Source organism: Pseudonaja textilis, chromosome Z, assembly GCF_049901715.1.
Source record: "Pseudonaja textilis isolate UNSWEBS1 chromosome Z, rPseTex1.2, whole genome shotgun sequence".
Lineage (NCBI taxonomy): Eukaryota > Metazoa > Chordata > Lepidosauria > Squamata > Elapidae > Pseudonaja > Pseudonaja textilis.
The window spans coordinates 31930576-31948473 of NC_142008.1; the positions used below are offsets into that span (position 1 = coordinate 31930576).

Here is a 17898-nt window from a genome sequence, read left to right on the forward strand (position 1 = left end):
ATAATAGTATAGGGTCTTATGCTTGAGCTGGAGGTAGACAAGAAAACCTCCAAGATCCCTTCCAACTCTGTTATTCCTTATAAATCTCTCCATTCAGTTTTACCAAGAGAATGGTGATAAACAATAATTGGAAAAGTACTTCAGGTCTTCTGATAGCAAAATCTCATGTTATTGGCTAATATCAAGGGGAAGATGATTTGAAAAAGTTTCCTTCTCTCACTGTTACATGCAAGACAAGGTGAGCAGTAGCTGGGAGGGGAGGGGCAAGGAGAGGCCAGGCGAAGTGCCCCTTGATATGAGTGACATCAAGTTGGCTATCCCCATCCAGTCACATGACCACCCAGCCATGCCTACCCAGCAATCATTAGGGCAGAGAACTGGTTGTTAAATTATTTGAATCCCACCACTTCATACATGTCTCATAAATTCCTGGTTTCACAACTTTTATCTACCACAAATCTGACTGTAATCAAATTACATTCCTGTTAAATGATTTACTCAGTATTTAATCTTAGCATCCTTCTGCATAGCCACTTCCTTATCCCTACTCCCCTAAAACATTTCTATGCTACATTTTATACCATACTGCAATTATCTCCCAGTTCCTCTTCCAAACAGAGGAAATAGATGAACTTTTTTCTAGTCAGCTAACTAAGGTATGTAGGAAGCATATCACAATAGTAATGGGGGATTTTAACTAACCTGACATCAACTGGGAGACAAACTCTGCACCAAGTGAAAGATCGTAACAAATCTAGCAGACAACTTTGTTTCCCAAAAAGAAGAGAAGGGAACAAGGGAATCAGCCATATTGGACTTAATTCTCACTTACAGAGATAAAATGATAGAAGATGAAGATACTGAAGGTACAAGAACCTGGGGGTGAGTGATCATGCACTATTGGAATTCAACATTATGCAAGCACAAGTAGCAGAACAAAGTCAAACTAGAGTCTTGGACTTTAAGAGAGATAATTTCAATATACTTAGAGAGAACTTGAGGATTCCATGGATGAGAATCCTCAGGGGGAAAATAACTCAAGAAGCTTGGGAAATTTTAAAAAGTGAGATTATAAAGTCCAGTCTAGCACAATACCAATGAAGAAGAAAAATATCAGATCTCAAAAGAAACAGAATGGCTGCATAAAGAACTTTCTGACAAATTGAAAGACAAAAAGGACAAGTATAAAAAGTAGAAAGGGGGGAAATAACTAAAGCAGAATATCAACAAATAGCCCAAGCCTGTAAAGATGAAGTGAGGAAAGCTAAGGCTCACAAGGAACAAAGGCTTGCGATGAAAGTAAAATATAACAAAAAAGTTTCTTCCAACATGTTAAAAACAAGAAAAAAGTCAGGGAAACAATTGGTCCATTGCTAGGAGAAAGTGGCAAGAAGGTGACAAGCAACAGTGAGAAAGCAGAACTATTTAACTCATTTTTTGCATCTGTCTTTACACAAAAGAAAAAAAAACAGTCCAACCTATCAAAAACAGTACCACAAAAAACAGATTAGGAATACAAGTTCAAATAAGGAAGGAAATGATAAGTGAGCACCTGTCTACCCTAGACAAGTTCAAATCACCAGGACTGGATGGATTACACCCAAGGTTCTGAAGGAACTGGCAGACAAGATCTCAGAACCATTGAATCATATCTTTTAAAGATCCTGGAGCATCATGGAACTGTCAGAGGACTGGAAAAGAGCTGATGTAGTTCCCATCTCCAAAAAAGGAAGAAAAAATTAGATCCAGGAAACAACAGACCTATTAGCCTCAACTCAATACCAGGGAAGATTCTGGAAAAGATAATCAAGCAATGAAGCAGCAACACCAAGAAGCAAGCAAAGTAATAACCAAAAGCCAACATGGGTTTGTCAAAAACAGATCATGCCAGACTAATCTTACTATATTCTTTGAAAAAGTGAGAAAATTAGTTGACCAGAGGAATGCTGACAATATAATTTACTTGGGCTTCAGTAAGGCATTTGATAAAGTAGACCATAACCTACTATTAGGTAAAATAGAAAAATATGGGTTAGACAGCATCACCACCAGATGAATTCATAATCAGCTGACCAACTGCACTCAACATGTAGTCCTCAATGGAGCTACATCTACATGCAGGGAAGATGCAGTGGAGTACCGCAAGGCTCTGTTTTAGACCCAGTACTCTTCAACATATTCATCAATGAATATAAGTGAGAATTAAGTCCAATATGGCTGATTCCCTTGTTCCCTTCTCTTCTTTTTGGGAAACAAAGTTGTCTGCTAGATTTGTTACGATCTTCCACTTGGTGCAGAGTTTGTCTCCCAGTTGATGTCAGGTTAGTTAAAATCCCCCATTACTATTGTGATATGCTTCCTACATACCTTAGTTAGCTGACTAGAAAAAAGTTCATCTATTTCCTCTGTTTGGAAGAGGAACTGGGAGATAATTGCAGTATGGTATAAAATGTAGCGTAGAAATGTTTTAGGGGAGTAGGGATAAGGAAGTGAGAATTCTGGCCACTGCTATAACCGCCTTCGGGAAAGGGAATAATGGCCAGCTGGGGAGATATGCGGCTCTCCTCAACCCTGCAGGCAGTCTCCCCCCTCTTCACCATCTCTATGGGGTGGCTTAGCCCCGAAACCAGCCAGCTCGGGGTGCTCCAGAGGTGAGCACAGATCGAATCCTCGCAGAAACTAGGTTTCGGTCTGTCGCCAAAGAAGCTCAAACCGGAAGTCCACCAGAAGTGTTAATGTCACTTTATAATGCCTTGGTAAGGCCACATTTGGAATAGTGCATTCAGTTTTGGTCACCACGATATAAAAAAAGATGTGGAGACTCTAGAAAGAGTGTAGAGAAGAACAACAAAGATGAATAGGAACTAGAGGCTAAAACATATAATGGTTGTTGGAATTGGGTATGTCTAGTTTAGTGAAACGAAGACTAGAGGTGACATGACAACAGTGTTCCAATATCTCAGGGGTTGCCACAAAGAAGAAGGAGTTAAGCTATTCTCCAAAGCACCTGAGAGTAGGACAAAAAGCAATGGGTGGAAACTAATTAAGGAGAGAATCAACTTAGAACTAAGGAGAAATTTCCTGACAGAACAATTAATCAGTGGAACAATTTGCGTGCAGAAGTTGTAAATGCTCCAACACCTGAAGTTTTAAAGAAGAAATTGGATAACCATTTGTTTAAGCAGGGGGTTGAACTAGAAGACCTCCAAGGTACCTTCCAACTCTGTTATTCTATTCTGTTCTCAGTGAGCAATGCTCTATTCCAATCAATCTCTATTCCATTGCTCAATGATCAAATAGTCTACCAGTGAATTTGTGTCACCTCCAGTGATTACTGAAATAGCATCCAAACAGCCTCCATCCTTCTACTGCCTCATTGCAGTTATTTTTCCAGCCAGAAAAAAGAGGAAAACTGCTCAAAAGCATAGTGAAAAAGCCACTATGTTATATTGATTTCAGCAAAGTAGATGGGGTCCAATGAGTTGGAAGGTGAGATAGAAGAGCCGTTGTCAATAGAAAACTGTCAACCTTGCAGCTCCATCTTTATAGTTTTTTGTTATGTGGCAGCTAAGCCACAACTTTAGCAGAAGAGCTCCTGAATAGCTCCATGATCAGGAGCACACAAGGGCACGTATAAAGAGACCCTTAGTCCCAAGACACGTATATTTAAAACATAAGGATAATAAAAATGTTGCAATAGAAGATTTGTACATTCTTAAGAGACTAATCTTCAGAAGGTACATGAACATGTATGAGAGATTATGGGGATAATAATTAGGAACCCTGCCTTGCATCCAAACAATCTTACTGTATTGCTTTTTTGCAGATACTTTGCTGTGCTAATATAAAACACAATACACAGTAGTTATGAGGCTCTTTCCTCAGATCCAACTTTCAAAATGGGAATAAAAATAGCAGGCTTTTGTCTTCACACTGTAATTTCTATGATATAAATTTTGAGTGGGGATGATCTATGTCTTGATTGGGTTAATACAGTTCTTAAACCAGGTCTTATCAAACGCATAAAATATACTAAGTCAAAAAGAATTACTTTAAGCTGTGAATATAATTTCTTTGACACTTAGTCCTGACAATTTTGCTTCTTCTTCAGAAATGGATGGATCAAACTGCTTTTTGCAATGATTAGCTATTAGTTCACCTTCACCAGTATTATCTATTCTAACTGGCAGAAGCTCTCTAGAGTACCCTAACTGTTTCCTGAGATCGATTATCTTGTCTACAAGAGATGAAAGTTATGATCATATTCATGAGCAGATTACAGTCCTGTTCCAACCCTATTCACATTTTGCACTGACCCATTTAAATCAATGAAGCTTAAGTCATAAAATAGGTCAGGCAAGGGGAACCCTGATATTTGCAAAAGTTTCCAGCAACTCCAGGTTTGTTGAAGAAGTTCAGGTGTGGAATGCTGAGATTTGTAACACCTGGAGGATAATAGCTTTTCTCCATATTTATCTAATGGTAAAAAGGTAAAGACTTGTAATGGGATGTGGAAAGGACAAGACCTGGCAAAGAGCTGTTACCCAGGGAACAATCTGATAAGAGACAGCATAGCCCAAAATTGCAAAGTAGGAAAAGCAAGCAGCTCAAATTATTGGGCTGCAAAATTGATGGAAGGAGGAATGCACGACTTGTTAAGATTCTGCTAACACAGTTTTACTCTAAAGTAGAATTAGATTATCTTATTTTTCCTGTATATATCTCCAGCATGTAAATTGTCCCACCAGAGGAAAAAATACTTTAGACCACTGCTACACAACAGTAAAATATGCTTATAGGTCTTTACCACGAGCAGCTGTGGGACACTGATCACTGCATGATTCACCTTGTACCTGTCTACAGACAAAGACTTAAAACCATGAAACCAACAATTAAATCAGTGAGGACTTGGTCTGATGAGGCAAAGCTGAACTCCAGGCTTGCCTTCATTGCACTTATTGGAATTTTTTTGAAGATGACTCTGCAGACCTAGATGAGCTCACAGATATTGTAACATATGTCAGCTTCTATGAAGACTTATGTGTACCAACAAAAATCTGAGAATATACAGTAACAATAAACCTGGTTCACAGCTAAACTTAAGCAACTACATTGTTCCAAAGAGGAAGCCTGAAGAAAAGGTGACAGAGTGCTATACAATCAGGCCAGAAACATTAACAAGAGAGATCAGAGCAGCAAAAATAAGCTACTCTGAAAAGTTAAAGAATCAGTTCTCAACAAATGAACCAGCAAACATGTGGAAAACTCTTAAAAACCTCACTGGCTACAGCAGGCTGAAGGAAATCAACAACTAGCAGATGACCTAAATGTGTTCTACTGCAGGTCTGTAAGGCAATTACAGCCACCTATCTCCATAACCCCCATCTCAAACACACCAACAACAGCCAGATCTCCTACAAGTGACCCCAACCCATTGGGTTCACAAAATCTGGTGATCACAGAAAAAGGAATGCAAGATCTATTTCAGAGACAAAAGCCAGAAAAAGCACCAGGGCCAGACAAGATAACTCCTTCCTGCTTGAAAGTCTGTGCTGACCAATTGGCCCCCATCTTCACCTGAATCTTCAATAAGTCACTAGAGATGTGCTATGTTCCTTCTTGCTTCAAATGCTCTACTATCAAAGAAGCCCTCCATCAAGGAACTGAATGACTACAGACCAGTTGCTCTAACATCTGTAGTTATGAAAATCTTTGAAAGGCTTGTGCTGTCCCACCTGAAAACCATTGAGGATCCATTGTTAGATCCCCATGCAGTTTGCATACTGAGCAAATAGATTGACAGGTGATGCTGTTAATATGGCTCTTCATTACATCCTTAACACCTTGAATTTCCAAATACCTACGCAAGGCTCCTCTTTGTAAACTTCAGTTCTGCATTCAATACTATCATTCCAGACATTCTTCTAACTAAATTGAACCAGCTAGCAATACTCAGGGATGGGATCCAACCAGTATTACTACTGGTTCTGTTGCTTTGTGTCATGCGCGCATGTACAAGTCACGCAAGTCGCGCGAGTGCAATTTACAATCTGCTGAGCTGCCCGGACAGCTGAGCAGTGCTGCATGCAGGTGCGCAGTGGTTGGAAAGGCCCTTTTTTCCTGCTTTTTCAACCACAGCTATGCCATGCAAAGTAGCTGCGATTGAAAAAGCAGGAAATAAAGGTCAGGTAAGAGCCCAGGCAGGCAGGTGGGCCAAAACAGCAGCAAACACAGAACTGGTTCTGAGCTACCGGTTCTGTAGAGCCGGACAGAACTGGTAGAATCCCACCCCTGGTGGTACCTGAACACAGTTGTAAGTGGATCATAAGCTTCCTAACAGACAGGCAGCAGCAGGTGAAGCTAGGCAGAATGACATCTGATACCTGTACAATTAGCATAGGGCCCCCCCAAGGCTGTGTGCTTTCTCCACTTCTCTTCTCCCTATATACCAATGACTGCATCTCAAACGATCCATCTGTTAAAATATTGAAGTTTGCAGATGACACAACAGTGATTGGTGATGTTCGAGATAATGACGAATCTGCATACAGACACCTTGCGTCGTGGTGTAACCGGAACAATCTGGAACTGAACACACTCAAAACCGTAGAAATGTTGGTAGACTTTAGAAGAAACCCTCCCATACTACCACCTCTTACAATACTAGACAATACAATATCAATAGTAGAGTCCTTCCAATTTCTAGATTCTATTATATCACATGACCTAAAATGGACATTTAACATCGAAAACGTCATCAAAAAAGCACAACAAAGAATGTTATTTCTCCGCCAACTCAGAAAGCTCAAAGTGCCCAAGGAGCTGCTGATATAGTTCTACAGAGGAATTATTATCTGCACCTCTATAACTGTCTGGTTTGGTTCTGCAGCCCAACAGGACAGACACAGACTTCAGAGGATAATTAGGACTGCAGAAAAAGCAATTACAAAAACCTGCCTTCAACCAAGGACCTGTATATTGCATGAGTCAAAAAGAGGGCTGTGAAAATATTTACAGACCCCTCCCATCCCGGACATAAACTGTTTCAACTCCTTCCCTCAAAGCGATGCTATAGAGCATTGCACATCAGAACAACTAGACACAAGAACAGTTTTTTTCCCAAACACCATCACTCTGCTAAACAAATAATTCCCTCAACACTGTCAAACTATTTACAAAGTCTGTACTACTATTACTATTAATCTTCTCATCACTCCTTATTATCCATCCCCTCCCACTTGTGACTGTATGACTATAACTTTGTTGCTTGTATCCTTATGATTTATATTGACTGTTTCCTAGTATGATTTGATTGCTTGTTGTACCCTATGACTGTTATTAAGTGTTGTACCATATGATTCTTGATGAATGTATCTTTTCTTTTATGTATACTGAGAGCATTTGCACCAAGACAAATTTCTTGTGTGTCCAATCACACTTGGCCAATAAAAGAATTCTAATTCTAATGGTCTACCTAGTAAGGCTTACAATGGTTCCTGAGGCTGAGCAAATATCCCTGCGACTACAAATACAAGCACATAGTTTCCTTGGCCACAATATGAAACTGGTTTGCTACTGCAGTCCTCTGGGATCTTTTTAGCCTAATCTACCATACTAGGCTTTCCTAATGGTTTCTACTCACACTGCTAACCAAGCCTGACTCTACTTAGCTTCCAAATTAGGCAACATCAATAAAAATAGTCCATGGCATCAATTGAATGATTCTTGCCCAACTTTTAGCAGTCAAGAGTTGGGAATGGAGAGTGAACAGCCCAATTACAGGTAGTCATTGACTTATGATCAGTTATTTAACAACAATTTGTATTTACAATGGCCTCAGAAAAGGTGCAGAAATGAAGCTTATGAAGATCTAAGACCTCTTTCAGCACCCCACTAGAAGAGTTTCCTTCCATGCACAGAGGAGAATTCACATTCTTCTGAAAGGCGCAGAAACAATGCTTAGGTCTTCATGACTTAAGCTTTGTTTTTGCACTCTGTGGAATGATGTTAGCTCTCATCCATGCATTGAAGGAAGCTGCTCTGGCGGGATGCTGAAAGGAGCTTAGACCTTCATGATTTAAATTTCATATCTGCACCGTACTAAAGGAGTTACCTTTTGTGCATGGAGGAGAGATGATATCCTTCCATGGGATGCAGCAGCAAAGCTTAGGTCTTCATTATATAAGCTTTCTTTTTGCCCCTCAACAAAGAAATTTCTTTCCATGCATGAAGGGATGCTGAACTCTTTCTGTGAGGTACAGAAATGTATCCTAACTTGGGGTCTCTATAAGTGGTCTCTATAAGAAGGCCCTGCCTTGCATTGGCTGTGTGTAAAAGATACGTGGAACAATTTACATGCTCTGCAGTGTTTTGAAGCCAATTGATGTTCCTTGTGCAGAGCAGATTTGCATGTTTTGGTGCACCTTGTAACCAGCCAAGGTTTCTTGGGTCTGGTGGGCCAGTGAAAGACTGAAGCCTCTAGAGACTCCACTTCACACTCCACTTACTGACCCATATGATCACTTAACAACTGCAAGAGCCAGGATTTCAGTTACTGAGTGAAGCAGTCATGTGGGCATTTCATTTAATAACCAGTGGACTTAATGACCAACATTATGATACCAATTGTGGTCATAAGTTGAGGACTATTTCTATATTAAGTCACACCATCAGGTTATCTAAATAAGAGCAGCAATAAAAACACATCAGAGAGGTGAGGGTGAGCATGAGGGAGAGAGGGAGAGGGAGAGGGAGGGAGAAGGAGAGGGAGAGGGAGAGGGAGGGAGAGGGAGAGGGAGGGAGGAGAGGGAGAGGGAGGGAGGGACAGGGAGAGGGAGAGGGAGAGAGAGAGAGAATGAGTTCAGTTCATGGAATTCCCCCACTATACTCAAGTTACAGAAGTCTGATTTTAACCCTATAAAGTATTTGGATTCCCTTAATGACAACTCTCATAACAGATCACAATACATTATTTATTTTTCACTGTTTCCTATCTTTCTTACTATAAAGGTTTTTTAGACTCATAGAACTTAGTAAGGGGAAACACAATGTTATGCATTTGCAACAAAAGAAATAGTTTAATTATCACTTTTAAAATGCTTTGCACTGATACTCAATGGAAGTTAAATTAATTCAAAGAAATACTAAGTAGAGAAAATTAATATAGAGCAAGTATGCACTCTGTTAATATGCTAATGGAAGCTGAGGTACATGTTGGAATAATAGGATTAAAATATGAAGGTATAATTCTCAATACTCTTAATTACAAATTCAGCTGTAGGTTACTATTAATGACAGTTCAAGGTTGATGAATAAACTTTACAGAGAAACAGAAAAAAGTCCTCAAATCAAATTCATGCTGCCTTTATATGAGCATGAATATATACTCAAACTTGACACATAAAAATCTTTCTCAGATAATTGGTGTTATGTCTTTGGGACTGGTTGGAGTCCCCAACCAGGTCCGCTGTTTGAGCGGGAGCACCAGCCGCTCCCATTGGCTGGCACCGTTTGACAGCTGTCAATAAAAGGCGGCTGTCGGGCAGTGTCAGCCCTGTTGCCGCCAGCTAACCTGCCAAGTTAGAAGGCAGACACGGCAACCCTTTATTCTTGTAATAAAGCCTTTAACGTTTCACTCTGGCTCAGCCTCGTTTCCTCCGCCGCTCTACAACACTGGCGACGAGGGCGGGATGCGATCGGAGGCTGCCAGAAGTGCGATTCTGAAGAGCTGAAGCCACAAAGAGCGAAGCCACGGGCGCTGAAGCCGCAGCCGCCGGCGCTCACAAAGAGCGCGAAATTCAAAAGCCTCTCAACCGGGAAGACAGGCACCGCCTGATAGGCGCAGCCGCAAACGCTCTTCTAAGAGCGTGAATTTCGTTCACAACTACTAAGGTGAAGGGCACTGCCGCCTCGAGATGAATGCCAATCCGACATTCCCACCCTTCAAGCCAGCCAGAAGAAACGTGGGATTCGTATAAAACCGTTTCATCTACTTCCTCGACGCGATTGGTCTAGCTGATGCTGCTGAACACAGGAAAAAATCCTTCTTCCTCAGCTACTGTGGGGCTGTGGTTTTTGACACCGCTACAGCACTAGTTGCCCCTCGCGCTATCAGGAGCATTCCTTGGGATGAACTCCAAGAGATCCTCTCAAACCACTACTCCCCTAAACCATCCCAGATAGCCAGGAGATATGCTTTCCGAACCAGAAGACAGGCTGAGGGAGAGTCAATTAATGAGTATATGGCAGCTCTGAGGACAGCTGCCTTACAGTGTGGGTTCAGAGACTACCTAGAGGACATGCTATTAGACCAGATCGTATGTGGGGTTAGAGACCTTAGGCTTCAAAGACGTTTGCTAGCAAAAATGGACTTAAACCTAGCTTTAGCCGTTGAAGAAGCCCAAGCTGCTGAGCTCTCTGCCCAATCCGCAGCTGAGATTCAAGGAACTCCTTTAAAACCCAGCAGCTCCACTATTCATTCAGAGGAAGTTTTCCTTGAAGAAGACCCCATAGACTCAACAGACATTAACCGCCTTAAGCAACAAAAGTCTTCACAGGAAGGAGCAGGGCAGAGAAACAACTTCACCCCCAAGCAACCTCCCATTTGCCTAGCTTGCGGGGGTTCCCACTCTAGGGCATCCTGCAGGTTTAGGAATGCCATCTGTCTGAATTGTCAAAAGAAAGGCCACCTCGCCAGAATCTGCCAAGCAGGGCGAACCTTTCCTCAAAGACCTCCACCACCTGCTAATTTCCAAAGGAAAGTGGAGGACTGCTATACTTGCTACCACGCTAACCATACTTCCCAGACTCCTAATAAAATCAGTATTTCTGTTTCTTTAGAAGGTAAGCCCTGCAGAATGGAGGTAGACACAGGATCTGCACTTTCGATCATCTCCTGGGAAACCCTAAAGAAGATTCATCCCAGATTTTCAAAGAAGAAGCTGCAGAGATGCCACCTGACACTGCGGGACTACCAGGGCAAGAACATCCCTGTCCTCGGAAAAGGCAAGTTTTTAGTTCAGTTCCAAACTTTTAAAGGCCATTTGCCTTTGGTGGTTGTTAATGGTGCCCTCCCCAGTCTGTTGGGACTAGATTGGTTCCCTTCTCTCGGCCTTAGTGTAACTGGAATCCATGCTGTCTCAACTTCTGATGTAGACGCCCTATTCTCAGACTACTCTGATGTTTTTAGCAGCGAGGTGGGCTGTTATTCTGGCACCCCCATCTCCTTCACTGTGGACTCCCAGGCAATTCCCCTTCGCCTTAAACCACGCAGAGTACCTTTTGCCATCCGTCCAAAGTTAGATTTAGAATTAGATAAGTTACTGAAGCAAGGGGTGTTAGAGCCAACTGACTTTGCCAAATGGGAGACCCCCATAGTCACCCCACTCAAGAAAGATGGCAGCATAAGAATCTGCGCAGACTATAAAACCACCCTCAATCGTTATCTACAGGTCAGCGCCTACCCTGTCCCTGTTATTCAACACCTGTTACACACCTTCAAACTCGGGACCATCTTTGCCAAATTAGATATGTCCCAGGCATACCAACAGTTCCCTGTTGACGATCAGACAGCGGAATTACAAACCATAGTCACACATAGAGGGGCATTCAAGTGCAAACGCCTCCAATTCAGCGTAAGTGTAGCCCCAGGTATATTCCAATCCCTCATGGAAAGGATCCTCCAAGGTCTCCCAGGGGTTGTCCCTTACTTCGATGACATTTTAGTCTCAGCAGTTGACAGACCTCAGTTCATACAAAGGGTCAGAGCAGTCCTAGAGAAGTTTAGGCAGCATGGCCTTAAACTTAAAAGGGAGAAGTGCGCTATCGCCACTAGGCAAGTGGACTTTCTGGGGTATAGGATAGATGCCTCTGGCATTCACCCAGTCGAATCCAAAGTAAAGGCTATCCATGAGGCACCCACACCAACTAACAAGACGGAGCTCCAAGCTTTTCTGGGACTACTAAACTTTTACGCTTCATTTCTTCCGCACAAAGCATCCATTGCTGAACCCTTACACAGACTGTTAGACAGAGATTCCCCCTGGCATTGGGGACCCAAAGAAGCCCATGCCTTCAAGTCAGTCAAATCCTTACTCACATCTGATGCAGTTTTAGTGCAATATGATCAACGACTTCCCCTGGTCCTAGCTGCTGATGCATCCCCCTTTGGGATTGGGGCTGTTCTGAGCCACAGGCTTCCCAACGGCTCCGAGGCACCAATTGCCTTCTTCTCTAGGACCTTCTCTACTGCAGAAAGGAACTACAGCCAAATAGATAAGGAGGCCTTGACTGCAGTAGCTGCAGTAAAAAAGTTTCATGAATTTTTGTTTGGGCACCATTTTGAACTTATAACTGACCATAAACCACTCCTGGGGCTGTTATCAGGGGATAAGCAAACCCCACAGGTACTATCACCTAGAATGACCAGGTGGACCTTGTTCCTGGCCGCTTATTCATTCAAGTTGTTGCATCGCCCTGGAAAAAACTTGAGTCACGCTGATGCCCTTAGTCGCTGCCCCCTACCAGTCCCAGTCGAAGACCCAGCACCGGTTCATGCCATCTTTGAAGTTAATGAACTTAAGTTGCCGGTTACAGCCGAGGACATTGCCGCGCACTCAAAAAAAGACAGAATAATTGCCCAAGTTATGGACTGGGTGGGAAGGGGGTGGCCTGAAACACAATACACTGCTGACTTTGCTCCTTTCAAAACCCGTAAGCAGGAACTGTCGAAACTACAAGGATGTCTGTTGTGGGGGACAAGGGTAGTCATCCCAGCCACTCTTCGTGTACCCATCCTGAAGGTACTTCACGAGGGCCACCCGGGCATCGTAAGGATGAAGGCTCTGGCCCGCAGCTACGTTTGGTGGCCCGGCATGGATGCCCAAATCTCCAGCTGGGTAAGCTCATGCCAACCTTGCCAAGAAACCAGGGCTGCCCCTCCAGCGGCCACGCCTACCAAGTGGGAAAGTGCTAGTGGTCCTTGGTCTCGCCTACACATCGACCTGGCTGGGCCAGTACATGGCAGGACCTTCTTGGTTGTAGTAGACTCTTACTCCAAATGGATAGACTTGGCCCTACTACCTTCAACAACCACTCAAGCAATTGTTAAGGCTCTGACCCGTTTCTTCGTTACCCATGGGCTCCCTGATACGCTGGTGTCTGACAATGGCCCCCAGTTCACGTCTTGTGAGTTTAGCATGTACGTTGCCAACTTGGGCATCAGACACATCCTTACAGCCCCTTTTCACCCCGCTAGCAACGGGATGGCTGAGAGGGCAGTCAGGTCAGCAAAGGAGGCACTTGCCAGGTTTGGCCAGGAAAACTGGCACTCCAAGCTGTCATGTTACCTCCTGAGCCAACATACGACGCCATGCACCGCTACAAATAAGTCCCCAGCAGAGCTCTTGATGGGGAGACACCTTAGGACCACCCTGGACAGGTTGCACCCCCACTACTGCCCAGACACCCCTTTAGGATCTGACAGTTTGGTCAGGGACTTTGCCCTGCATGACCTGGTGTACGCCAGAAATTATGCAGGGGATCCTCTGTGGGTACCAGGTCAAGTTGTGTCAGTCACAGGTCCTAGATCCTACAGGGTCCTCCTGGAAGATGGACACCTGTGGCGTAGACACGTGGACCAGCTCAGCAGGCAATGGAGAAGCACAGCTGATACCAACCCAGCCCAATCTCCTAGCACCGAGGACTCCCTGCCAGAACCAGTCTACCCAGACGGAAGCTCCCTGCAAGACCCGATCTACCCTATCGACCAAGAGAGTTTGCTGGAGGGCCCGAGCTACCAACAAGGGACCCCAAACCAACAGCCAAGCGAACCTGTCTGCCGGCCGGACCAAGCGACTCACCAAGGTCAGCCCGAACAGGGGGACTTACCTAATTCACAGAGCACCACACCTGACTGAGCCCGCCCCCCAACAACCTCCGAGACGATTCCTGGGGGCGAGGACTTGACGCCAGCCAGCAGCTTGCCCGGGCTGCGACGTTCCTGCCACCAGCGCAGACAACCAACTTACCTGAAGGACTACGCATGCTCCCAGCTGGGGGAAAGGAGTGTTATGTCTTTGGGACTGGTTGGAGTCCCCAACCAGGTCCGCTGTTTGAGCGGGAGCACCAGCCGCTCCCATTGGCTGGCACCGTTTGACAGCCGTCTATAAAAGGCGGCTGTCGGGCAGTGTCAGCCCTGTTGCCGCCAGCTAACCTGCCAAGTTAGAAGGCAGACGCGGCAACCCTTTATTCTTGTAATAAAGCCTTTAACGTTTCACTCTGGCTCAGCCTCGTTTCCTCCGCCGCTCTACAACAATTGGGTTCCTCATTTCATAGAAATATAGAATTTTAATTGGTAATTGAATTTATCTGAAATATCCACTTAAAAATAAATTGTAATTTCTTTTATATACTCAGATCAGCAAAACAAAACCAAATCCCATTATTATATTTAATAGTCAGTAGAAAGGTTAGAAGCATGCTCATTCAATTTTTAAAGAATACATATTATATCTATATTTAATATTTAAGAAAGACTTTATTTTTGTATTTGCACTTTGTTTATAAAGGGTGTTGATAGCTCCTTTTTAGTTCTTTTTCCCCATTCTGTTCAGAGAATCTTATATCTGAACTCCATGCCCAGAGACATTGTCCCAATGCCAAAGGTTATTAACCTGCCCCATTAATATCCGCATGAAGCTTTTTGATTAAATAATTTATCAACATGCCATCAAGTATGATCGAAATGGCTGCTGATACCCAAGTGTATATTTCAATCCAAGGTGAGTTATATTGTCAAGGACTTGGCCCATGCTGTTGGAATTTGATTGGAGAAAAACAGACTTCAATTCAATCCTGCCAAATATTCTGGATTCTCCCAGTACTTTCCATTTTAAGCTCTGAATAGTACAGCGCTCCCCAAGCTAGAAGTGGTGCATAACACAGGAATTGTCCTAGATTTACAGCTCCTGCAGCCACAGTAGTTGGCAACTCTGGCAAATGTTCCTTTGCCTAGATTTGTCGGTGGTATTAATTGTTTCATTGTTTCTGCACTAGGAGGGGGCTGTGGTGGCTCACATGGTAAGACACTGGGCTTGTGCACTGCTGAGATCGGCAATTCAGCGGTTCGATTCCCATGAGCAAATAAACCATGCAGGGACAAGAAAGGAGCCTCCCTTGAATGCATTCAGGCATCCGTCAGATAAAGATAACGTTGCCTGAAAAAAATCTTTTCACAGAGGTAGCCAGCCATCTTAGTGACACATGCCATAGGCTTAATGAATAAATCCTGCAATAGGAATAGGAATCCCTTTTCACAGTGATTCATGCCTTAATCAGTTCGCATATGGACTATTGCAATGTGTTGTACAGTTACACAGGCTATTCAGATGTTGCATCTGATCCACACCTAAGTATATCCATGTAAAGCACCTGCTGCAGGACTGCATTGGTTACCACTAAGATTTCAATGGGTACATTTGGTAAATGCTAATTGCGACTTTTAAAGGCCTTCATGGCATACATCCAGGCTATCTGATAGACTGCCTTTCTCCCATGATTTCTGCCAATCTGGCATTGCTCAGGTATCATTTTTAAAGCAGTGTTTTCTGGTGGGACTCAGGTGGCATGACTTCTCTTTCATGGTTCCTACGCTCTGGAATAGTTTCCCCAATTTACTATCCTTTAGATACTGTAGGCCTTGAAAATCTGGTTTTTCCCCAGGCACTACGTAGAAAAGGGTGTCCCACTGTCAGTAATTTTATTGAATTGTTTGGCATTTTATTTCCAGGTTATAGTTATTTTTTTAATCAGTGCACTCCATAAAGTTGGGGCAGCCTAAACATTTGGTGTGTAAATATCATCTAATAACCCATTCAGTAGAAGTGGCATTAGATGAACTCAGCAATTCTAATTTTTAACCTGGGTAAATAACATGAATGAATATAGATGAAAGGGTGAATTAAGCTGAGGACAAAGAAACAAAGAAAGAAAGAAACAAATAAATAAAGTATTACCTCAAAGCAACCGTCTTTCCATTCCTGTGTGTGCACATCACCTGACGGGTCTGATATCCGATTTGTATGTCCCAATATTTATTCTCCTGTCTGTTCTGCCTGTTATGATTCCTTTTCTTTTTAATTAATTCCTGGGTTTCCGGATCCCGAATGGTTTTCTCCTTTTCCTTTTCTTTGTTCTTCCCACGTTTCCTTGCCTGTCTGACATGCCGCAAATGAGGAATTGAACAGGAACTCCAGGACCCCACACTCAGACTGTACAGGTTTTCTTCAGTGGCACAGGGAGCTGAGCTGCAAGACTGAAACTCTGTCAGATTAGGGCAGGCAGATCCCCCATAACTAGGGGGAGCTACAATATGGCGAAAACGGTAGGAGAGCCCTTTGCCACAGCTCTTAGAACATTCTGTCCAGGCTGAGAAGTCAGATACAATGCAGTCCTGCTGGCAAGGGATGAGACATCCCTGTTCTAGCTGAGGCTTTGGCTCAAAGTATTCACATATGGCATCCTCAACTATCACACCGTTTGATTTTTGGACACAAATAATATCTCTCCTCTGAATTCCTTCTTCCCCGTTCACACATACTGTTGCTTTATTTGAAAGAATGGGCTGACACTGGTTCCAGCTGCCCAGCTGCCAGTCATACAGTTCCTTGTGCCAGTCACAAACTCTGAAGCAATTTTGTTGGTTGTCAGGTCTCTCTGCCTGCTTGCAATTTGTGAAAAGGGTAGTCCATCCTTCTACATGAGCACACCATATAGCTCGAGTCTGGGTACCTCCTGGGCCACATTCATCTCCCATACATCTGCCCCATGGACCTAGAAAAAAACAGAAAAGGGAGATTGACAACTTATACCCAATAACTGAGACCTAGGAAAATCAAGCTCAGTTAAAAGTTTCCAGAATCTGCATGTTACTTAAGATTATTTATATCTTATGTTGTACAGTGAAAAAATTATTACATGAATATAGTCCACTCCATCTTGATTTTTTCCCCTTTCTCTTTCTATATATTAAGAAAGTGTTTGGATGTTATTTTTTTCCCTTAAAGTTGAATGAATGATATATTTTAGGAATCAACATTATCTATTGATGGAATCAACAATAACTTTGTGAATAACCAAATAAATATAAATATAAACAAAATTTAGGTGACACCATACAATATATGCTAAAATCTTGGCTGAGTGTGTGGCTTTTATTTGTATACACATATATGAAATTTTGTTGAGCCTACAAACTGGATCTGGGTAAACAAATAAACTGACATTATTATGCCATGTTGCAAGACCTAACAGCAAGAAAGAAAATATACTTTCCAATGTTGAGCTGCAAAGGTGATAAATAGTTTTAGCAATGGCTCTGATGGCATCTGAGGCTTATTATAGGTTTAAGAGGTCCATAAAACATACTACAAATGCAGTATGCTCTAAGGCTAGATGAGATTTTGATAGAGTATTTAATAAAAAGTTTTTAAATGTGTGGCTGAGCAGGAGACTGTGAAAATGAATTAGTAAAAGGAACAGAGAAGGAGGAACAGGAGGAATTATAATTCAAGACAAGAGAAGTAGTATAGTAGTAAGAAATGATAATGATCCCTGGCTTAAATTTTAATTTCAATATCTCAAGATTAAAATGGGGAAATATTCACATTTGAATTTATATAACTAAACATTTTCCTAGATGTTTGGAATGACAATTAGCAGAATTATATGTGAGTTGGATAGTGAAGACCATTATTCAAGAAAAGAAAAGACATATCTTCCAGGTCCCTTTGGATGGTATTGCTTAATAGAACTGAAGCATGTCATTTCTCAGTTGGGAAGAAACAATGGAGAAAGATAATCCTTCAAGACAGCCAGACTCTTTACTATGAAAAGTTTCAA

The 17898-nt window shown here is 42.6% G+C and overlaps 1 protein-coding gene across 7 annotated transcripts in view; it reads right to left on the reverse strand.

The window, feature by feature from the left end:
• The window catches only part of THSD7A (thrombospondin type 1 domain containing 7A), a 323850-nt gene that overhangs the window by 145935 nt on the left and 160017 nt on the right, over positions 1 to 17898 (reverse strand). For all 7 annotated transcript variants that reach the window (XR_015740118.1, XR_015740117.1, XR_015740116.1 and 4 more), the window contains exon 4: positions 16014 to 16830. Coding sequence is in view for 4 of the 7 variants with exons in the window: in XM_026706331.2 (XP_026562116.1) it covers positions 16014 to 16830 (817 nt within the window). In the remaining 3 variants the exon portion in view is untranslated. The remainder of the gene's footprint in view (positions 1 to 16013; positions 16831 to 17898) is intronic.